The sequence below is a fragment of the Hibiscus syriacus genome, unplaced genomic scaffold (genome assembly GCF_006381635.1).
Source record: "Hibiscus syriacus cultivar Baekdansim isolate YM2019G1 unplaced genomic scaffold, ASM638163v2 tig00116965_pilon, whole genome shotgun sequence".
NCBI lineage: Eukaryota > Viridiplantae > Streptophyta > Magnoliopsida > Malvales > Malvaceae > Hibiscus > Hibiscus syriacus.
In genome coordinates this window covers 1,093,134-1,113,237 of record NW_024063490.1, presented here as the reverse complement: position 1 = coordinate 1,113,237, position 20,104 = coordinate 1,093,134, and the positions used below count along the sequence as shown (strand labels likewise).

Here is a 20,104-nt window from a genome sequence, read left to right as displayed (position 1 = left end):
AAGAGACTGTTGGTACTAGTTTACTGGGAATTGTATTGATCCGACATGTGGTTTTCGGTATCCTGTGAGCTTGTATTCTTTTTAATAAGTTAATGTTGATTATGAGACTGATATGTCGTGAACGAATTGGATTTTTTTGCATGTTTTGGAAATTTTACAGTTGAATCTGTATTGAATTATAGCTTTAGAAGACAATTCTGCATGCACGTAACTCGAAAGACATCATGATAGGGTAGTATATTTGGAGCATCTACTTGATATGTTGTTCAGTCATTGCACATTTGCACCTTCATTTCTGGCATATATATGTTTGTTGCAATGTCTTCTATGTTTTACAATATCTTTTATTGCTGATATGCCATGAATTTACAAGAATTATGAGGTCCTACGATTTTAGTTCCGCTATCTGCTTTAGATTCTCATCATGTTTGGCTATTGAGGAACATTAAACATGGAGCATTAGAAGAAATTATATGTTAAAATGGTAGGCCATTAATGCATTTGCAACTAGTAAAGTTGCATTTGACATCTAATGTCTATCTTAAACAACCCATTTGACGCCTTATCTTTTGGAGTGACTATGACCGAACCTCTTTCCCTTTATTTATTACGTCCTCCTTTTGAATGAGTTATTAATTGATATTCTTGGTTTATTTTAGTTATTTCTTGGTTGTATGTTGTAGTCATATGAACTAAAACTCTTTACTATTTTCGCAGCCATTGGATGTGCATGCTCAAGTTTCATCCAAACCTATTGGATTTTATACCAAAGTGCGGGATGCTACGAACAAGACAAATTGGCCTTGTTACTTTTACTTCAACGGTTTATGCAATAAACGTTATAGGTGCACTTTGCATGTTCAAAGTGCGGCAGCCGTTAGATGTGTATGCAACAAACCTCAAATTTATATTGAAGTAAACACTATCAAATAGCAAATTCATGTTTAAAATTCCAAAACACTTCAATTACATTCTAAACCCCAAATTCCAAAATACTTTAATTATATTCTAAACCCAAAATTAAAGTATTTTAGAATTTGAGGTTTAAAATGTAATTAAATTATTTTGGAATTTGGGGTTTATAATGAAATTGAGGATTATGTTACAAGTTTTAAAAGTTGGGGGACCTAAATGCAAGAGCCTGAAAAGTTGGGTGACTATATTGTAAACGGACTAATTGTTGGAGGACTGCCACATCATCTTCTTCTAACGGCAGTGTAACAACGTCAAACGGCCGATTACGTCAGGGACCATATTGCAAACGAACTAAATGTTGGAGGAATGTATTGCAAGTTTTAAAATTTGGGAGACCTAAATGCAAGCTTTAGAAAAGTTCAGTGACCATTACTATACTTTACCCTTATATTAATTATGACAATATGATGAAAATGTATGTAAAGTGATCATATCGCATAATTGATGACATATAATTATATGCATGTGATGTATTGCAATGTTTATTATTTTAATTGTCTCACTAAGTATATTCTTAGCGTGTGATGATTTTCACGCGTAGGTATAAAGCAACCGTAGGAGTAAGGAGTACTGAGCAACTTCAAGCATCAGAGAGTATATTTACAGTATGTGATTTAATATTATGTGTTGGTTTTATGTGATTTAATATTTTTGTAATAAAGATTACGATTTGGAAAGTTAGAAGAAACAAATTTTTAATCACATTTGACTTGAAAAATATTTTAAAAAATTAATGTGACATCTATAACTCGTATTAGTATACGTATACAGGTCGTGAGTGTTACAGTAGTATCGGCAAATGAACCACAAAAGAATATCAAACTATGAAAGTCCATCAATAAATTGCTAAATAGAGTCTAGTGACTTGAGAAAATTATCCACAACGCAAATCATTTATTCAAATCAAATTCGATAGTCCAAAGCAGAAAAAATCAATATGATAACAAATAAGTGTTATCTTGATCACTCGTGATAATATCAAATCCAACCATGAGAAAAAAAGATATACGAAAACAATAACCAAACAATAAAAAAAATACCATAAATATCAAATTATTTAAAAATAAAAAATATGATATAACAAATAAAGAAAAACAAAAAAATACTAACGTTGGCGACCAAAACCAAAATTGTTGCCAATGGCTTATTAACAAAAGATGAAGAAAAATTAAGGCAATTTTAGAGTTTTACTTTCCTATTATATTTTTTTTGAATAATTGATATTATAACTTTTATATCTCATATATTATGTTTATATCATATCAAAATATAATGAATAATGCATAAGTTTAAGGAAAATAATATTTTTATACTGATATCATATCAATGTTTTCCTTAAATTTGAATCTAATTCCATCAATTTAAACTTTACAAAAAATTCATTTCATGTAATTTAAATTTAATTATTATAAAAAGTAAAATAATTTTTTTATTAAACTAAGATGATTATGGAGCAATATTTGTTTTAAATACTCTCAACCATTTGACAATAAATATTGAATCATTCCTATTACAATTGTGAGTGCTTAAATCTGAGACCATATTAAAAATAACAGTAATTCTTTTAATCACTAAAATAATTCAATTTATACAAATAAAATAATTTTATCAAATAGAATTAAATCAAAATTATAAATAGATGGAAATTGTGGCATATACTAGTAAATTATATTTTTTCAATGGTTACATGTGAGCCACATCCACCAGTGACGAAGCTGGATAGTAGAAATTTCGAATCCAAACGTGAGAAAGACGCGCACCCCTTTTTATTCTTCCACGCCCAACCAGATCCTTTTCTTAAAATCAACGGCTCAGATCCAATCTTCCTTTCTTTTCTCAGTCTTTTCTTATTTGCTTCACTAAAAGATCCCATCATAGCGCCAATCTTCTTCTTCTTCTTCTTCTTCTTCTTTGCTTCCTTCGTGTCTTTGGCTTAGATTCAACCCACATTGCCTTTGGTGGGTTCTCCTGTCTTTTTTTTTAATTTGTATTGGGCCTTTGTTTTTTTGTTTTAAATCTCTAGATCCACTGGAATTCGTTTCTTTTTCGTCTGGATTGTTGTGGTTTCGTTGATGGTTCAGTTCAGTACATTTTGTTGTTATGCTGTTTGGTTGATGAGAAAATCTGCGTACTAGAAACATAGTTGAATTTGGTGTTCTTTCCTGGTATGGAAGTGATTGATTTTCTAAATTTCGTGTACATGTTTTTCCTCTTTCTCTGCAAATTTCTGTTTGACGGCTGAGAAATGATGGAACGAATCATAATTTAGTACTTTATAATTTTAACATTTTTTCATTAATTTGTGGTTCGTACCTGTGGGAATTTGATTCTTGCTTTTTCACAGACGAGTGGTGAGTGTCAAAATGTGTTTGAGAAATGGAGATTTGAAGTTTACTAAATGGTACAAATTCCATAGAATAGATTCAGATATAAGTGGACATCTTGTGCCATTCTCGTTCTTTTTGTTATTCTTTGAAAAAAATTTCGTAATTTATTAATCCGATGCTAAACAATTATTTTTTCCTTTGATGCAGTTGTTAAGATGGTTGCACAGACATTCACTGTTGATTTGAATAAACCCCTAGTCTTCCAGGTACCAAAATAATGTGTTTAATTTTGGTTTTATCATTTAGAACACGCATGTGTAGGTGAAAGCTAGTGTTTAGTTGATCTTGTATTTCATGGTGGTTTGAATCACACGCTAACTTCTTTAACCACTTGTTCTGTTCCATTCATAGATTTCTTGGCCTACATGCTCTTTCTTCCTTGTTGAATTTGAAACATTTTTAGCAATCTTAGGGATGTCGGGGGGATCGGTATCGGTTTATATTTATAAGCTATATTTTGACTGTTTAACAATCTATTACAGGTTGGTCATCTTGGAGAAAGTTATCAGGACTGGGTTCACCGGCCTATTGTGAGGAAGGAAGGTCCTAGGTTCTTTGAGAGTGATTTTTGGGAGGTATCTGTAGTCATTTTGAAATGTTTTAATGAAGCATTACCGATACAATTTGTCGTACTGCGTGCTAACGACTTTTTTGGCTTGCTTTACTTGAAACAGTCCTTGACTCGAACTGTCTGGTGGGCGATTCCAACCATATGGCTGCCTGTTGTTTGCTGGTGCATCTCAATGTCTGTACGTATGGGGCATGCTTTTCCCCAAATTGCTTTAATGGTTGCTTTTGGCATTTTTGCTTGGACACTAGTGGAATACGTTTTGCATCGATTCCTTTTCCACATTGAAACAAAGAGTTATTGGTTAGTTCTTTCTGTTCTGAACTCTCGACTCTTGTATGAAAGCATTGTTCCTATTTTACTTCTATATTACGACTACGTTTTCTGCATATGTTAACCTTCATTGAGAACTTTGGCATAGGGGAAACACCGTACACTACCTTCTTCACGGCTGCCACCACAAGCACCCTATGGATAGCCTGCGGCTTGTTTTTCCACCTGCTGCAGCTGCTATATTATGCATTCCGGTCTGTATATCTTACTTCAACTCTTCTTCCTACATATGCATGAAGGTTCACACCAAAAGCATTTTGTTGCATGTGCAATTCGTGTATCTTCGAATTGTTCTAATTCCTTGCTTCCCGCTTTCCGTTTTGTGCAGTTTTGGCACCTGGTTAAGCTTTTCGCCACTCCGTCCACTACGCCTGCTGTGTTCGGAGGTGGTTTGCTTGGGTACGTCATGTACGATGTTACCCATTACTACCTGCACCATGGCCAGCCCTCCAACCAAGTTCCTAAAAACCTCAAGGTAAATATACTTTGTGCTTCAACTAGTTGCAGGGAACTTTTCGTGCTAATTTAATACTGTTGGTCTCGATTAGGCCGTAACTATAAAATTTCGGTTCCATTGCCGTTTAGCTAAGGACGGCTGGAGTGTTCCATAGCTTGATTTGATCATTTATGTTGCAGAAATATCACTTGAACCATCACTTTAGGATTCAAAATAAGGGTTTTGGGATCACTTCAGCGTTTTGGGACATAGTTTTTGGAACCCTTCCTCAAAGTAAGGCCACCTGAGGAGGCTTACATAATTTAGTAGGCTAGTATAATAGCAAACATTGATTTGTTCTCCAACAATATTTACTCGTGCTTGTATTTTATTTTTGGGTAAACTACATGTTAGTTCCCCCAATTATTACCTTTGTTCTGTTCTGGTCACCAACTATTTTTTGTTTTAAAATCATATCTAATATTACGTTTTAGTTTTATTTTGATCACTCATTATTAAAAAATTAACGGTGATGCTGACGTGTCATCATAAGGTAATGTTACATCATCATTGATTTTTTTAAAATACCATATTAGTAGTTTTGTTAATTTTTTAACAGCGGGTGACCAAAATGAAATTGAAACGTAATGTAAGGCATGATTTTGAAAAGATAATAGTAGTAACCAAAACGGAATAAAAGTGATAATAAGATGCTAAAAGTTTACCTTTTGTTTTTGTAGTATGATCCATGGATGAATGGATGAGTGTTTTTGGGTTAGCATCTAATCTTCTATCCACACATTGAGTTTGCGTATATGAATTTTCAATTGCTTTTCTTTGTTCGCCAACAATTTGAAATCCCAATCATTTTGTAGGAAAATTATTGCAGTGTTGAAATACATTCCCTGCTATACTCCATATGGTATACCAATCTCTGGAAAATGTTTCCAGTGTTAAAAATTTGCTATCCTGAATATTCTTGGATTTACATTCAATTATATACAATATTTGTCGAATATTTAAATCTGTTCAATATCTATTATCAAATTATTTTTAAAAAAAATAAAATATGTAAATAGAGATTGAATTCATGTTACCTCAAATAATAATAAAATAAAGGGTTAACTACATGAAAAATCATTTATGTTTATGTTTTTGTCCACTCTTGGTCACTAATTTCTAAAAACATAAGATATAGTCACTTTCGTTTTTATTTAATTAAGATGTGGTCATCCCTAGTTAACTGTCGTTAATAGCAATTAAATATTTTGATATAATCACACATTTGATCCTTATTATTAATATATTCTCTCAATTTAGTCATACTTTTAATAAATTTAATCCTATTTTACAACTCGAAGTTGACTTAGAATTTTTTTCGAGTCGAGTTGAGTCAAATTTTTAAGTTCCTGTTTAAATTTAGTTATAATTTTTTATAATATTATGATATTATTTGATTTCAATTTAAATGATATTTTATAACCATATACAATACATGTGTATTTCTTCATATTTTTTTCATATATGATATACATTAATGATACAAAGTCGAGAGACGCGACTCAAACTTCAAAATCAATCTACTAATTACTAAATTTTTTGAGTTATTCAAGTAATTCGAGTTGTATTTTACAACTCGGTTAGAACTTGAAATTTTTTCGAGTCGAGTCGGGTTTATGAAATTACAACTCGAAGTTAATTCGAGTCAAGTTTTCAAGAGTCAAGTCAAAAAAATCGGTTCTTCGAGTCGAGTCCAAGTTCGCTCACCCCTAATATCACGTGTCATCGTTCGGTTGGAGGATTAACTTTCATAAGCTCAACTCAAAATTTGTTTAAGTTCAAACCGAGTTGTAAAATACAACTCGAATAACTAAAATTTTTTAGTAATTAGTGGATTGATTTTCAAGTTTAAGTTGAATCTCTCGACTTTGTATCATAAATGTATATCACATATGAAAAAAAATGAATAAATACATATGTATTGTATATGGTTATAAAAGATAATTTAAATTGGAATAAAATAATATCATAATATTATAAATACTTATAATTAAATTTAAATAATAACTCAGAAATTGGAGTCGACTCGACTCGAAAAAATTCTAAGTCAACTCCAAGGTGTAAAATAAGACTCATCAAATCGAATAACTCGAAAAAAATTTCAGTCGACTAGATCGAACGCTCACCCCTACGTGGCATGACATGTGACATCATTCGGTTGGATGATTAAATTATTTTAATTTATTAAAAGTAGGACTAAATTAAGAGAATATGTAAATAACAGGGATCGAACGCGTGATTATATCAAAATATTTAACTGTTGTTAACGACAATTAACTCGGGGTGATCACATCTTAATTAAATGAAAACGAAAGTGATCACATCTTAATTAAATAAAAACAAAAGTGACCACATCTTAATTAAATAAAAAAATGATTATATCTTATGTTTTTTTAAATCAGTGACTAAAAGTGGACAAAATATAAACGTAAGTTATTTTTTATGTAATTAACCCTAAAATAAATAGAGTTGTGTTTATTTATAACCCAGTACATAATTCGAATGAAACGAGGTAATTCTCATCAAACTGACAAGAGACTGCACAAGGGGATTGTCTTAGGAAAGGCGGGCTAATATACGGCTAATATACAGCGTTACCGTATACATTATAATATATTTAACAAATTCGGTTTAGCGCTACCTGAAATATCGAGTAATAACAATGTTGTAGGTGGAAATCATGAAGAAAATATTAAAAAATTTGGCAACCGACAAACTTAGCTTGTCGGTTTGTGTCGATACAAATGAAAAATGTATCGATCCATAGCAATATAACAAGTACAAATATGATAAAATCGGTGTCATTATGATAAAACCGGTAAACCGCTACTGGATATATTGAAAGTGTCGATAAATTAATATAAGTATCGACACTTTTGTAATTTAAAAGAGAAGAAGTTATAGCGCCTATAAAGTGTCGATACTTTATACAAATGTATCGATCCATAGCAATATAACAGGTAATAATATGACAAAACCGGTGTCATTATGATAAAACCGGTAAACCGCTACTAGATATATTGAAAGTGTCGATAAAGTAATATAAGTATCGACACTTTTGTAATTTAAAAGAGAAGAAGTTATAGCGCCTAAAAAGTGTCGATACTTTATACAAATGTATCGATCCATAGCAATATAACAGGTAATAATATGACAAAACAGGTCTCGAAATGATAAACTGGTAAAAAGCTACCGGATATATTGAAAGTGTCGATAAATTAATATAAGTATCGACACTTTTGATATTTAAAAGAGAAGAAGTTATAGCACCTAAAAAGTATCGATACTTTATACAAATGTATCGATCCATATCAATATAACAGGTAATAATATGACAAAACAGGTCTCGAAATGATAAAACCGGTAAAAAGATACCGGATATATTGAAAGTGTCGATAAATTAATATAAGTATCGACACTTTTGTAATTTAAAAGAGAAGAAGTTATAGCGTCTAAAAAGTGTCGATACTTTATACAAATGTATCGATCCATAGCATTATAACATGTAATAATATGACAAAACAGGTCTCGAAATGATAAAACCGGTAAAAAGATACCATATATATTGAAAGTGCCGATAAATTAATATAAGTATCGACACTTTTGTAATTTAAAAGAGAAGAAGTTATAACGCCTAAAAAGTGTCGATATTTTATACAAATGTATCGATCCATAGCAATATAACAGGTAATAATATGACAAAACAGGTCTCGAAATGATAAAACCGGTAAAAAGCTACCGGATATATTGAAAGTGTCGATAAATTAATATAATTATCGACACTTTTTATATTTAAAAGAGAAGAAGTTATAGCGCTTAAAAAGTGTCGATATTTTATACAAATGTATCAATCCATATCAATATAACAGGTAATAATATGACAAAACAGGTCTCGAAATGATAAAACCGGTAAAAAGCTACAGGATATATTGAAAGTGTCGATAAATTAATATAAGTATCGACACTTTCGTAATTTAAAAGAGAAGAAATTATAGCGCCTAAAAAGTATCGATACTTTATGAAAATGTATCGATCCATAATAATATAATATGTAAAAATATGACAAAACCGGTATCTAAATGACAAAACCGGTAAAGCGCTACCGGTTATGTTGAAAGTGTTGGTACTTTAATAAGTACGCGTAAAAAAGTATCGACACTTTAAAAGAAATAGGTAAATATCCTATCGAAAGTATCGACATTTCACATAAAAGTATCGACACTTAGGTAATTGTATCGATTAAATATAAATAACATATCCGGTGTAAATATAAAGGCATAGCTAAATTTCCTCTGAAAATAGATAGAGTTTTTGAAATCGAAGCGTAATTGTTATTGCATTTCAGAAGGCATTTCTACGTTGAAGTTTTTTTATTTGTTGCTGCATTTCAAATCGAAAGGTACGTTGTTGAAACCCTAGTTTTTTATTATTATAATAATTAGGGTTTTTATGTGTTGTTGTTTGGGGTTTTCGAAGTAAAGAAGCATTTGAGACCGATTACATGTAGAAAGTGATCTTCTAGGTAGATGATAAATATCGATACTTCCAAAATAAAGCACAAACGAGTTACACTCATAAAGTGTCGATACATTTAAAATTGTATTGATCCCGAAAACATCGAAACCGATATACATAATGTAATATGTCAATTTGTAATGTATCCGGTTTAAATTTATCGGTTTTATGAGAAAATATGTCAATATAAGCGCTACCTATTACATTATATAAGCGCTGCCTAATTTGTTATTGTACTTGATAATATTTCCGGTTAAATGCCTATTTTATTATATAAGCGCTACCTATTACATTATATAAGCGCTACCTAATATGTTATTGTGCTTGATAATATTTCCAGTTAAATGATATAATATAACCGGTCTAAATTTTAACCGGTTACTTATTTAACCGGTCACTCCATTTTTTAGCCCTTTTTTAGGCGCCGCACAGCCGAACTTCCCCTGCTCAAGATACAATGGCTATGAGAAAGTTGATGGAACACTTGATTATTTTGAAATAAATACCAGATTTCATTAATAATATCATGCAATAGCATCAGCTACTCATAATCATGAATAAATTGAGGATAATTCTCATCAAAATAATAAGAGATTTGTTACACCTCCATCAAATTTCCTTCTAAAACTATGTTTTTTTTGTAATTCCTTTTAATTCTTTCAAGTTTCCAAAGTTTCTAAAATTCTGTATTCTAGCATTATGAGTTTTTTTATTGTACCTTAGTAAGTACTGATATATCTTTTCCCTAAGAAGAGAGATGCCACCCCATCGCATCTCTTCTACGTAAATGAAGATATCGTAGTTCAACATGCAGTGGTCCAGACGCGTAAAGATACCTCCACTCAACTCACAGCCCCACTAGGGGTTTGGTTACCTCCTCCATCCACCAAGGGAATTAAAATGCCTCAATTTCTCTAACCAAAGACTATTTTTTAACACGGGTCAAAGGAGGTAAGATATCCCTACTTTTTTAGAATTAAAGGAATTCTTCCTAACATGACCGAAATAGTTGAGATGCATCTATCCTAGCAATAAGAATCTCTTCATTATTTATTCACAAGACGTTGAGATACCTCCACCTGAAAGCATCAAATGTCTCCAAATAATTTATGGTATTATACTAGAAATGAATTACCTCACACTCTAGCCTACATAGCTCAAATGATCCTCTAATAAGTGACAGGATGCCTCCATTTAGAAATAGAGATTTTGCCGTGGATCAAGTAATTAATACCTTGGACTCAAATACTCAATTGGATAACAGATTTGTAAAAACTTTTTCATGCTTTCCTTCTATCTTCTATTGCCTTTAATAGCCAGCTAATGTAACCACCAAACGAATCGATTTTGGAATGCCCTTTCTTACGTGTATTCTTCCTCACCATTTGCTGACTTGGCAATGATTGATGTGTGTGCTAAGTTGGCATGGACTGCTCTTGGGTCATAACAGATTTCTCTGTTCCTATGAGCGTCGAGATGCTTTTATCCTAAGAAGAGGGAACCGAAAGCTTCCCATTACTTTTACCAAGGCAAAGAAGCCTCAGCCCATCAACCGGACTCCTTCGAAGGCGATGAGTTGCCTCCTCTTTCGGCCAAGAGGATTGAGATATCTCCGCTCCTCCTTAATTAAAAGAACTTTTTGCTCTAACTCGACCGAAAGAGCTAAGACGCCTCTGTTTTGGTAATAGAAGTTTCTCCATTGCCGCTAATAGAGTTGAGATACCTCCACTCCAAAAACATTGAGAAGTCTCCACATATCTCGTGATTTTTTATCGAGGACTTAGAGTTGCCTCGTACTCTAACTGCTATAACTTAAAAATCTAACTACTATAACTTAAAAATCTCCAAAGAGTGGTGAGATGCCTCCAAAGTTTTTGGAACCCTTTCTCAAACTAAGGCCAGTTGTTTTTGTAGTATGTTCCATGAACGAGTGTTTTCTATCCACACATTGAGTAGTTTTTGTACATGAATTTTCAATTGTTTGCTTCTTTGTTCTCCAACGGTTTGAAATCCCAATTATTTTGTAGCAAAATTATCAGAGTATTAAAAATCCATAAGGGTTACCAATCTCTGGAAAATTAATTCAGTTTTAAAAATTTGCTTTCCTGAATATTATTTTTTTACATTTGATTCTAGAGGAACATTTATCGAATAATTGAATCTGTTAAATATTTATTATCAAATTATTTTTCTAAAATAAATGATAAAATAAGTAAATTGAGATTGAATTTTTGTTATCCAACTAATAATAAAATAAATAAAGTTATGTATTCTTATTTTTTTATGAATAAATCGAGGTAATCCTCATCAAACTGTCAAGGGACTGTACAATCCAATGGCGATAAAAAAAACTATTAATGAAACACATATTTATTTTAAAATAAATAAATTTTAGAGGATATACAACGTTTTTATTTATACATTTTAGTGATTCTTTTGCAGGGATTATTTTGCAGGGATTACTCCCCATTACAGAAGCACATATGGTATTAATGACTGCATATGAATACTGTTTAGCTATGTATTTATGTAATTATTTATACATGCATTGCATTTTATCTATATTTTTAATTTTTTGACTGCCGGAGGTCTTTCACGGAAGCTATTCTCAACCTGGCGTTGGGGGCAGCCTACTACCCTACCTCCCCCTTACCCCATACATATGGGAATTGGGTTTTGTTGTTGTTGTTGTTGTTGTTATTTATACATTTTAGTAGTTTTAATATAAAGTTAATTTTATTTATTTTTTAAGACATGATCTTTTTTTTACTTAATTTAATGATGTTCTCGTTATAGATTATGGTTATGGTTGTACACTATGTTTACCTCATCTATTGAAAAATTTGACGTAAAATTAAGGGTGAATGTATGCAAAGGGAGTAAATGTATACCTATTATTAAAAAGAAAAATAAATGTAAGTTAGTATACGAAGGGGAATGAAAAAATAAAAAAATGTTACATATCCAATATTATAGATATTAGACTCTAAAGGGATTAAAGATATTGTCACCATTTTTCTATCATCATCATCATTATTTACTATTACAATAAATAAAACTAGGCCCAAAAGAAATTTTTTTAAGCATTTTACAAAGCCCAACATGCCCACACATGAAGAAAAAAGCTAGGGCTTTCACCCTTTGATTCTGCCACCACCACATCCCTACGGTTGGGTCAGATCTGATCAAACGGTTTAGATTTAAGAAAATCAGGGTTTTACCTTTAATCCTTACTCAACAACGCCACCTCCACGCACCTGGTCAAACGTTCACACCCGTGACTCCTCGGTCCCCTATGCAAACCCGATGATGTCACCGCTGTCGGGTTCTTCGTCGGTCACCACAGAGAGAAAGACAAAAGTGCCTCGAGGTAAATTTTTTACTCCATCCTTTGCATGTCACCGCTACTCGGTTCAGGCCCTATAATTGACGTTGTCCCCTCCTCGGTCAGAGCACCGAAAGCCAAAAGAAGCACAAAAAACAAAAGCAACGAAAATCAAAGATTTTTCCCATAACATGCAATACAAAAAATCGAAAAAGGGAGGGAGGCTTTCGTTATAAAAGAAAACCAAAAACAGTTGAAAAAAGGGGAAGGAACAAAACTTGAAAAAGAAAAAAGGAGAGAAATACTTACCACCGGTCCATTCGATATCTCCTATCGAAGCATAGGGACCACCGTTCACTGAAGGTAACCCTTTCATTTTCTTTAGATCTAGGGCGATGGGGGTAGTTCTAGGTCGAGAGGTGGATGTTTTTGGGTTTAGGGGAGGAAGAGGCTTATTTTGGGTCAGGTATCTTGAGTTTTGGCCACCGTATACGGCGGCACAATGCGTTAGTGAGTGGTGGTCGGAGGCTTTGTGCCTCCTTCGGGGAGGAGCGAAAAGGAGAGAGTTGGGAGAACTTAGTATTTCTCTTTTCGGCAAAAAGAAACAAAAGAGTAAAGAAGAGAGAAATGGTCCATTTTTGCCTAACTTTCAGCTATATATATGGGGGCTTAAACAACGCCGTTTTGGGAGGCAAATTTGTGCATTTGGTCAATCTCATGTTCAATCATTCATAGTTTGTAGCACTGCAATTTAGTCATTGAATGCATGTTTGATTTATTTTCAATTTAAACATTGAACTTCCATTCTATTTTCATTCTAGTAACTATCCATGCTTTAATATGTTATTGGTTGAATATCTGATTTGATCCTTTAAATTTATATTCATTACTTTTTAATCTTTAAGACTATTATGTGTAAAACATGAGTAATTTACATTCTAAATCCCTCTAGTTTTGTTGAATGCTTTTTTGGCCACTAATTAACATTATTACCATGAAATTAAAAGTGAATTATTTATAGATAAATCCTGATAGTTCTAGTTTAATTCTGATTTAGTGTATTAATTTTATTTTTATATGTTTTGATACACATGATGTAAATATTTTGTTAAAAATGGTCAAATGCCTTTATATTAAATAATAATGATCACTAATGCACTCGTATCCATTTTCAAGAATGAATTTTACAGAATGGACGTGAAAAGTGCAACATGTTGAGGTAGTACAATTCAATACAACGTTCGAACGAAAACGAACTTGAAAATAATTGAGTATGTCTTAATAAAAAATGAATAAATAATTATTTTTTAATAATAACCATGTAGTTGTTTATTTTTTATATGTTGCTTTATTTTTTTTAATTTTTATTCATGCTTAATGTGAAATCCTAAATAAAATAATAGAGGGATATTCTCATATAGGGAAGAGGTAGATGGAAAAGTATTCCTATTGGAGGACGTGCAAATCCTTTGACCTCTTCTCAAAATAGAGAATATTTCTTATAGTTTGAAATGAATTAATTAATGAGTGATAAAATAAGATAACTCTTGGTTTCTAACATTCTTTAATTCCACTACCACGATGATGTATAAGTGATTAGGTACTAGTTTTGGGTGCTGTGTGGGTGCTTACCCTTCCCCACGCGTAATCGACTTTCGATCCCAAAAAAATGAATTTATGGTAAACGTTGATCAATTTTTTTTAAAACATAATTTTTTATTTATTTAAATAAATTTTAAGACGTTTTAGGTAATCAACCTACCTAACTCAAAGGTCGATTGTGACTTAGATTTAAAATTTATTTGACTTTCAAAATATATGAATTTTTTAAACTTAAAAATAAAAATCATTTTTTTCTTGAAAAAATATGTTACGCAGCTTGACGACTCTGCTGGAGAGGGATATGAGAGTTAGTCCGATAATCGCTTATACATCATCGCGATAGTGGGTATTAGAGAGCTTAAATAAAGAGTTATCTTATGATTTAATTTATTGAATGTTGATTAATTCTTTTCGAAGTGTTTATTAGTAGTTGTACTAATATTTGAATTTTGTGTTTTCAGACTTGTCGAATATTTTCAAAGGTTCTTCTTTTATGTTGGGCGCCCTGCTTGACCAAAGTTTTGTATGCTCATCCTCACACGCTCCACTTGCATCACATAACAAAAGCTCTATACTCGAGCTTCGTCCCGATTAAGTAGGGGTGAATGTTATACTTTTGTGGTGACTTTTATTTCCCATATGAGCTATTGCTAATAGCCTTTGAGATACACGCCTTGTGCCTCTATGGGAATTTAATTCCTCGTACGGGTACAAGGAGGTGGATCTTCTCGAATTGAACTCATTTCGTTTAAAGCCTGTAATGAGTGAAAATCGAGGGTTTGACAGCCTAAGGGGTACCAACATCAAGGACAATTATAGTAGCCTTTTCCATATACCTGAAACCATGCATATAGTGAAATAGGTATACAAAGAGTGTACTCTAATGTTTGGTCTCTTTACTTGAAAGTTATATGGTAGATTTACTTTTCCAAATAAAAGCATGAGAATTAGAAAATTATACGGTTAGGTTTTACTTGCTTGAATAAATGCATGAGGGTATAAAGCATGTTTGGGTAGGACCCATTTCAATATATCATGTTTTGGGTAGATCGCATGAGGGTATGACCGATTAAATTTATTTTTACATCCTTATTTATTCCTTATACTAACTGATCTATTTGTTTTGTTTTGCTTTGTTTCATTTTTGCATGTTCATAGCATATTGGAAAGGTGATTCATCCACAAGTGTACATCTGGATTGAAAGACTTTTTAAGATGGAGAAAATTTTTATAAACAAGGAAATGAACCCCATAAATGTACGTGATTGGTCTGAGGGAAAACAATAGGAATTAGGGGACAATCTATCAGTGCAGTATGTGTCAGAACTATCTAGCTACGTAACTGCCACTTTCAAGATGAATGATATTCGAGGTTTGAAAAGAATTTGGGAAGGCTGGAGCAAGACTGAGAAGCAAGCATTCAATCAAGATTATGGTGACATCCATCATATGATGTACATTGAAATAGACTCTGTTCTCATCTGAAGTTTGGTACAATTCTAGAATTCGGCTTACATCTATTTCACTTTCAACCGCGAGGACATGACCCCCAAATTAGAGGAGTAACACTTCCTATTGAATTTACAAAAAAAGTTAAAGCAGACAAGTTTTATAACAAATCTAGGAAAGAATCAACCCTCAAAGTTAAGCTCACGAAAATTTCTGGTAAAAGCGAGTAATGGGTAACTAGCCCCATGCAAAAGAAATGAGAGAGTGAAGGAGTTGTGTGGTTTCATCTGTAAAATATAGCTAAGAACTACATTGATGAGAAGATAAGGAGGGATTATTTTCTTTAGGGATCTACAACTTAGTGATTTTTCCTAAATACATTTTTCATGTTGAGCTAGTTGTGGTTGATAAGTTTGAAAAGTTAAAGGGATAATTGAACCATATGCCTGTGATCTTGGCTAAGACATTTAGATCATTGAATTCATGTCGAAGGATTGGGGTGGTCATTTTCTAGGGTACATGCAGTTTCTTACCGTGTGGATCCAAAAACACTTATGGTAAGAGGAAATGTTTATTATAATCGCTTCTTAAAGGGATACTCACCTATTGCATAGTATCTCACAAGCAATGACTTGTAGTGGCCAGATCAGTGGATTAGCAACTTAAGGAACATTCAAGACCAAGTTATCGTTTGACGAACCCTGTGGTTGTTGCATACTCAAATCTTGTATAAATGTTGCAAAAGTTATTGGGTTATGCTCCTTGGACTATGGGGACCAGTATGGTATACTCCACTATTGGTTTTGCGATAATATGGAGCGCAACAATTTGTCCTAACAACCTTTGAACTTACTAACTCTGAGTTCGACTACATGTCATTCAACGATAAGAAAAGTCTAGGAAGCTAAAGTGTCATGGGAAACAATGTACCGAATGAAGGTGGGAGAGTTAATGTCTTGTTAACCCTAAAATATAAAGCTTGAAGAATCAAAAGGGTGAATGAAAACATCCTTTTATCCAATAGAGAAGGATTGACCTTCATGGAAGAACATTTTAGGGTGGTCCTGTCAAATCTAGAGATTCAAATAAGAGAATTTAAAGTAGAAATAGCCAAAAATGCCAAGAAAATAAGAGAATTGGGAGAAGAAAACTTCATGATGTCCATCGAGGTAGAATTCCATGCTAGAGAGTTCTATATAATGTGGGAAAGGAAGAATGAATTTGAATCCGAATTAGAAAAATGGAAGAAAGACTATCAGTCTTGTCTCAAAGAAAAAGACTAGTCAGGTCAAGACGCCTCAACAATGGGCTATGGAAGTGGCGGAGGGAAAACGTTAAATTAAGAGCCTAGAAGCTGAGAACAAGCATCAACTCAAGGTGTTAGAGGCTACAAGGAAGAAGATGGATTGTCTGGATACTAACGAGATGGATTTTATCAATGAAAGAAAACTTAAGAATCATGAAGTTGAGGAATTAAAGAAAGAAATATAGGACAATTTAAAAGAGTTGGAAATAGAGAAGAATAGAGTTCAAGGGCTACAGGATGAAATGATCATTATAATTGAGGACTTTGAAGCCAGTGAACGAAGGATCTAAAAGCTGAAAGAAGAGAGATAAAAATATAAGGATGTGATATGGGTTGAGAGACAATGATGGAACTGTGTCCTTTATAGAAAGCAAGCTAAAATTTGATCTTGGATGCAGAGGTACTCCATAAAGAACCAAAAAATTGAAGAGCTTAACAAAGAGATAGGAGAGATGCAACTGAGGTTGAGGAAGAGCGAAACCTTACTCAAGCTAGAAATCATGAGTTAAGGGATCGTGTCTCGTAACTCAAGGAGACTATTCTCCAAGAGAAAGTCCTTCCAACCTTAATGAATTTAAGGCTTTCTCGTGAAGAGAATAAAGCCCTTCGCAAACAAACTAGGAGGTTAGAAGATGAGTTCTAGCAGTGCTGAATTTGGGTCACCAATTTGGAAAGAGAAATCAACAATATCAACACTGGATGGAAAGGCACCTTAGAGTACTACCAAGCGATAGTGGTAGAGCGTGAACACATGATGGGCGAGGCGATAACTCAGATGGGAGACTTATCTCGCTACACAAGGGAGTTGGCCAATAGGGCATAATTTATTTTAGATCTTATTAGCCCAGTGTCTGATTATGGAAAAAAGGCCACTGAGCTCATGAATGAAATTGTAGAACTGAACTAGAGGGCTAGACTTTATTTGTGATCAAAATTTTGTGATGGTTGAGACTTTTCATCCAATGAAAGTATTTTTGTGATGTTCATTATTGGGGATCAATGCCTTTTACATTGCATATATTTTTCGCATAAATTCATTAGATAGAAAAGTTTAACATTTTTTTGCATACATTTGTACATTCATTTTGCATTTATATTTTAACCACATATTAACACATTCATTCATTCAAAAAGGCACATTGAATAATAAAATAAGATCTCCCATCGTTTGTAGTGACCCTAGCCTCTGCCACTAGCAATGACACCCCACACCCGTACGGCACCAGAAAAACAACTGAGAATATAAAAGAAAGATTAGTCTGTATAGAGCAAGAGCAAAATGATATGCAAGAGGAAGTGAAAGACCGGTTCAATAAGATTGATGTTGATATTTCGAGTTCACAGTTTGACCTGGTGAAGAAAATAGAGGATATATTAAAAAAAACACTTATCGACTAAAATGGCTCCTACAGATCAACCTATATTCTTCAATCAAGACCCCTCTCATCCGTTAAGTTTCGCACCGGACCCTTGGTATCATCAGTATTTCACACCAGATCCTCTATATCCCCCGAGCTTCACTCCTGTCCACGTTACTGCTCGCCCTCCAACCCCATAAGAAACGCATCCTAGCATCTACTTTGCTAATTAGCAACACTAAATGGGGCCATCTTACCCAGTGAACTATCCACCTGTACCAGGAGCAAGGCCAAGGGAACATGGTATTGAGGACCTACTCCTAGACCTAAACGAATTGGCCTAGAAGGAGAAGGAAAATAATGAACTCACTCAACAACTCAGAAATCTGGAAGAAATTATGAAATCAATTGAGGTGATCGAGCCATTATATAGGATTGACGTTAGAGAACTAAGCTTAGTCTCCGATCTCGTCCTCTCGTCTAAGTTCAAGGTGCTAGACTTTGAGAAATATGATGGAACCACCTTCCCCTCATCCCACATTACAATGTTTTGTAGAAGGATGTTCGGCTATATGGAGAATGAGAAATTGCTAATTTACTATTTCTAGGATAGTGTGACTGGATCTATGACTAAGTGGTATAATTAGCTTACAAGGTCGCATATCAAATCATGGAGGGATATGGTAAAAGATTTCCTAGAACATTACCACGATGTCACTAACCTAGTACCAGACCGGTGGACTCTTCAGAACATAGACAAGAAACATAATGAGACCTTCAGGCAATACACCCAAAAATGGCGTGACGTGGCTGCCTAGGTTCAACCACCACATCTGGAGAAAGATTTAACACCTATGACTCATATACTTATGCCAATACAGGTTATAGATCTCACATGAAATACTTAAAACATTTTAAAACTCAAAAGTAATTTAATTTTTTTTCAAATTGTAACTGATAATATAAAAATATTAAATCACATAAAACTATCACATAATATTTAAAACATATATTAATATTAAATACAAATATTTATAATAATAATACTGATTTATGCTATCCAAAGTGAAATAGAGTAAACAATTTAGTTTAGCCATTACATACTAGTTCCAAAATAGTTCAACATGGCAACTAGAACATTCATAAGTACATGCCACTAACTAAGCCAAAATCACATCAAATGATGTCTTACTGATATTGTAATATACTCCTCGATGCTTGATGTTGCTCATTACTCCTTACTCCTACACATGCTTCTTACCTACGCATGAAAATCATCACACACTAAGTATTTACTTAGTGAGACAATTAAAATAATAAACAGTGCAATACAACTCATGCATGAAAATAAATGTTATTTTTCAATGCAATAATATCACCTTACATGCATGACTGATATTTTACCATAATCAAATGATAATAAGAATATCATTATAATCATTGATTCCAATAACCATAGCCCAAATGTAAACCTATGAAGACTCTGGGTATTCGAGTGAAATATATATACGTACACCGTAGTGTTAAACCTGCACTAAGCTTATGCTCTAGTGCTAATCCAGATATGACACATAAGGTCGTGCCCACCACCTGCACTTAGTGTCCTTACACACTAGTGCTAATGTTAACCTACAGCTGCTATACTCTATGGCATGCCAACTATACCATGTCCTTCAACGATTTACTTGGGCATATAGTACAATTTATTCATCCATGGCATCGTATAACCATATAATTAACATTAGGACAATTCATACCCAAAATAACATTCATAGCAAAATATCATATTT

At 33.1% G+C, this 20,104-nt stretch overlaps 1 protein-coding gene across 2 annotated transcripts; it reads left to right on the top strand.

Annotated features, from left to right (window-relative positions):
• The first annotated feature begins 2,806 nt into the window (after nucleotides 1-2,806).
• LOC120191191 (dihydroceramide fatty acyl 2-hydroxylase FAH1-like) lies at nucleotides 2,807-5,161 on the top strand. Of its 2 annotated transcripts, none has more exons than XM_039194160.1 (7): nucleotides 2,807-2,933; nucleotides 3,510-3,568; nucleotides 3,845-3,937; nucleotides 4,037-4,233; nucleotides 4,352-4,457; nucleotides 4,592-4,738; nucleotides 4,900-5,159. In XM_039194160.1, exons 2-7 carry the CDS (start codon nucleotides 3,518-3,520, stop codon nucleotides 5,005-5,007), a joined length of 702 nt encoding a protein of 233 aa, XP_039050091.1. In that variant the 5' UTR covers nucleotides 2,807-2,933; nucleotides 3,510-3,517; the 3' UTR covers nucleotides 5,008-5,159. The 2 variants fall into 2 exon arrangements, with proteins under 2 accessions (XP_039050091.1, XP_039050092.1); XM_039194161.1 differs by lacking the exon at nucleotides 2,807-2,933 and adding an exon at nucleotides 3,233-3,376 and having other exon boundaries at nucleotides 4,900-5,161.
• Nucleotides 5,162-20,104: the final 14,943 nt, after the last annotated feature.